The sequence below is a fragment of the Vulpes lagopus genome, chromosome 13 (assembly GCF_018345385.1).
Source record: "Vulpes lagopus strain Blue_001 chromosome 13, ASM1834538v1, whole genome shotgun sequence".
NCBI classification, from domain to species: domain Eukaryota; kingdom Metazoa; phylum Chordata; class Mammalia; order Carnivora; family Canidae; genus Vulpes; species Vulpes lagopus.
Genome location: NC_054836.1, coordinates 35,107,080 through 35,108,701, shown reverse-complemented (window position 1 = coordinate 35,108,701; position 1,622 = coordinate 35,107,080). Strand labels below are relative to the sequence as shown.

The 1,622-nt window shown below is 44.6% G+C and overlaps 1 protein-coding gene across 1 annotated transcript; it reads right to left on the bottom strand.

Annotated features, from left to right (window-relative positions):
- Positions 1 to 434: 434 nt before the first annotated feature.
- LOC121474755 (glutathione S-transferase P) lies at positions 435 to 1,181 on the bottom strand. Its single transcript, XM_041727860.1, has one exon. It carries the CDS (start codon positions 1,164 to 1,166, stop codon positions 534 to 536), a length of 633 nt encoding a protein of 210 aa, XP_041583794.1. The 5' UTR covers positions 1,167 to 1,181; the 3' UTR covers positions 435 to 533.
- Positions 1,182 to 1,622: the final 441 nt, after the last annotated feature.

The following is a 1,622-nucleotide window of genomic DNA, read 5'->3' as shown; positions in this document are numbered from 1 at the left end:
AAATGAATGTTGGAACCTAATCATTTGGGTGACTATAAATTTTCCAGCATCATTGCTCTCTGTCTTTCCCCTTAGATCTGAGAATCTGCACAATGTGTAGACTACAATAGGTTTCCAGCTAACATGGACTAGCAAAGTCATGCTTCAGCATTTTTATCTTATCAAATATTTTTAACACAATTTTCACTATATTCAGATTCAAAGGATTGAAAGAAAATGGAGTTTTGAATATAAATACATTCTGCTTTGCGATTTGAAAACAATATCCTCACAAAGTCCAATAAGTTGTTTTTAATCAGTTAGTGTTTTATTGGTAGTAGGGCCAAGTGTTGAGAGGAAAAAACTGGAAAAGGCATTAAAAATTTAAAGCAATCTATTTTGGTATTAAATGACATTGTTGGGGTTATCTGATGTCTGCACTTAAATTCAATGTCTTTTTTTTTTTTTTTTTTTTCTCACTTGAAAATTTTATTGGTCAGGGAGAAAGGAAGTCAGGCAGCCCCCCAGCTTCCCGCCCAGGGTTCTACAAGCTCTCACTGCTTCCCGTTGCCATTGATAGGGCGGTTCACGTGCTCGGGGGACGACAGGAATGCTTTGAGCTTGGGTCTGGCGCTGAGGCGCGCCACATAGGCCGAGAGCAGGGGGAAGGAGTCCAGGCAGCTGGGGGCCAGGACCTGGTGAATCAGCAGCAAGTCCAGCAGGTTGTAGTCCGCGAAGGAGATCTGGTTGCCCACGATGAAGGCCTGGCCCCCCTCATTCTGGGACAACAGCGTTTCAAAAGGCTTCAGGTAACCTGGTAATGCCTTCACATACTCCTCCTTTCCTGCCTCATAGTTAGTGTAGATGAGGAGGGCGTATTTGCAGCGGAGATCCTCCACACCATCGTTCACTACATCCAGCAAGGCCGCCTCCTGGTGGTCCTTCCCGTAGAGCCCAAGGGAGCGGCCCAGGTGTCGCAGGATGGCATTGGACTGGTACAGGGTGAGGTCTCCGTCCTGGAACTTGGGGAGCTGCCCGTACAGACAGGAGGCCTTGAGTGAGCCCTGCATCCAGGTCTCCATGGTCACCACCTCCTCCTTCCAGCTCTGGCCCTGGTCAGCCAGCAGCATGCGCATGGCCTCACAGCGTCCTCGAACAGGGAAGTAGATGATGGTGTAGGGTGGCATGGTTGCAGCGCGGGTGGCGGTGGCGGTGGCGGTGGCGGTGGCGGTGGCGGCGGCAGCACAGCTCCTCAATGTCTTTTCTATATTGGCATGCAAAGATTTATTATAGAAATTAGAGGAAAAAGAAAAACACTAAGAATTACTGAAGTGTACAAGTCATATGATTTTAGTCTTTTAAGCAGGTGATTTTAAAATGTTGCATAAGTAACAGTAAAACTAATAGGTTTTTTTTTCTTTGTGTAAAAATGCTTTGGGAATCAAGAGGTTTGTCTTCTCTTCGATCAGTAAAAATAATTTTCACTTCATTAAAGATAGGGAATTTATTGTTCTTACTATTGTGGCTTTGTCAAAGTTAGTTTACCCTTTGGTACCCTTAGTCAACTCTTAGGTCATTAATTTTGATAGACTAGACTCTGAAGTTAAGTAGGGATTCTAATCTATATATATATTTTTAGGGCT

What these genes read in the sequence shown, in the direction of transcription:
- LOC121474755 (XM_041727860.1), bottom strand. Translation starts at nt 1,166, where the DNA reads ATGCCACCCTACACCATCATCTACTTCCCTGTTCGAGGACGCTGTGAG.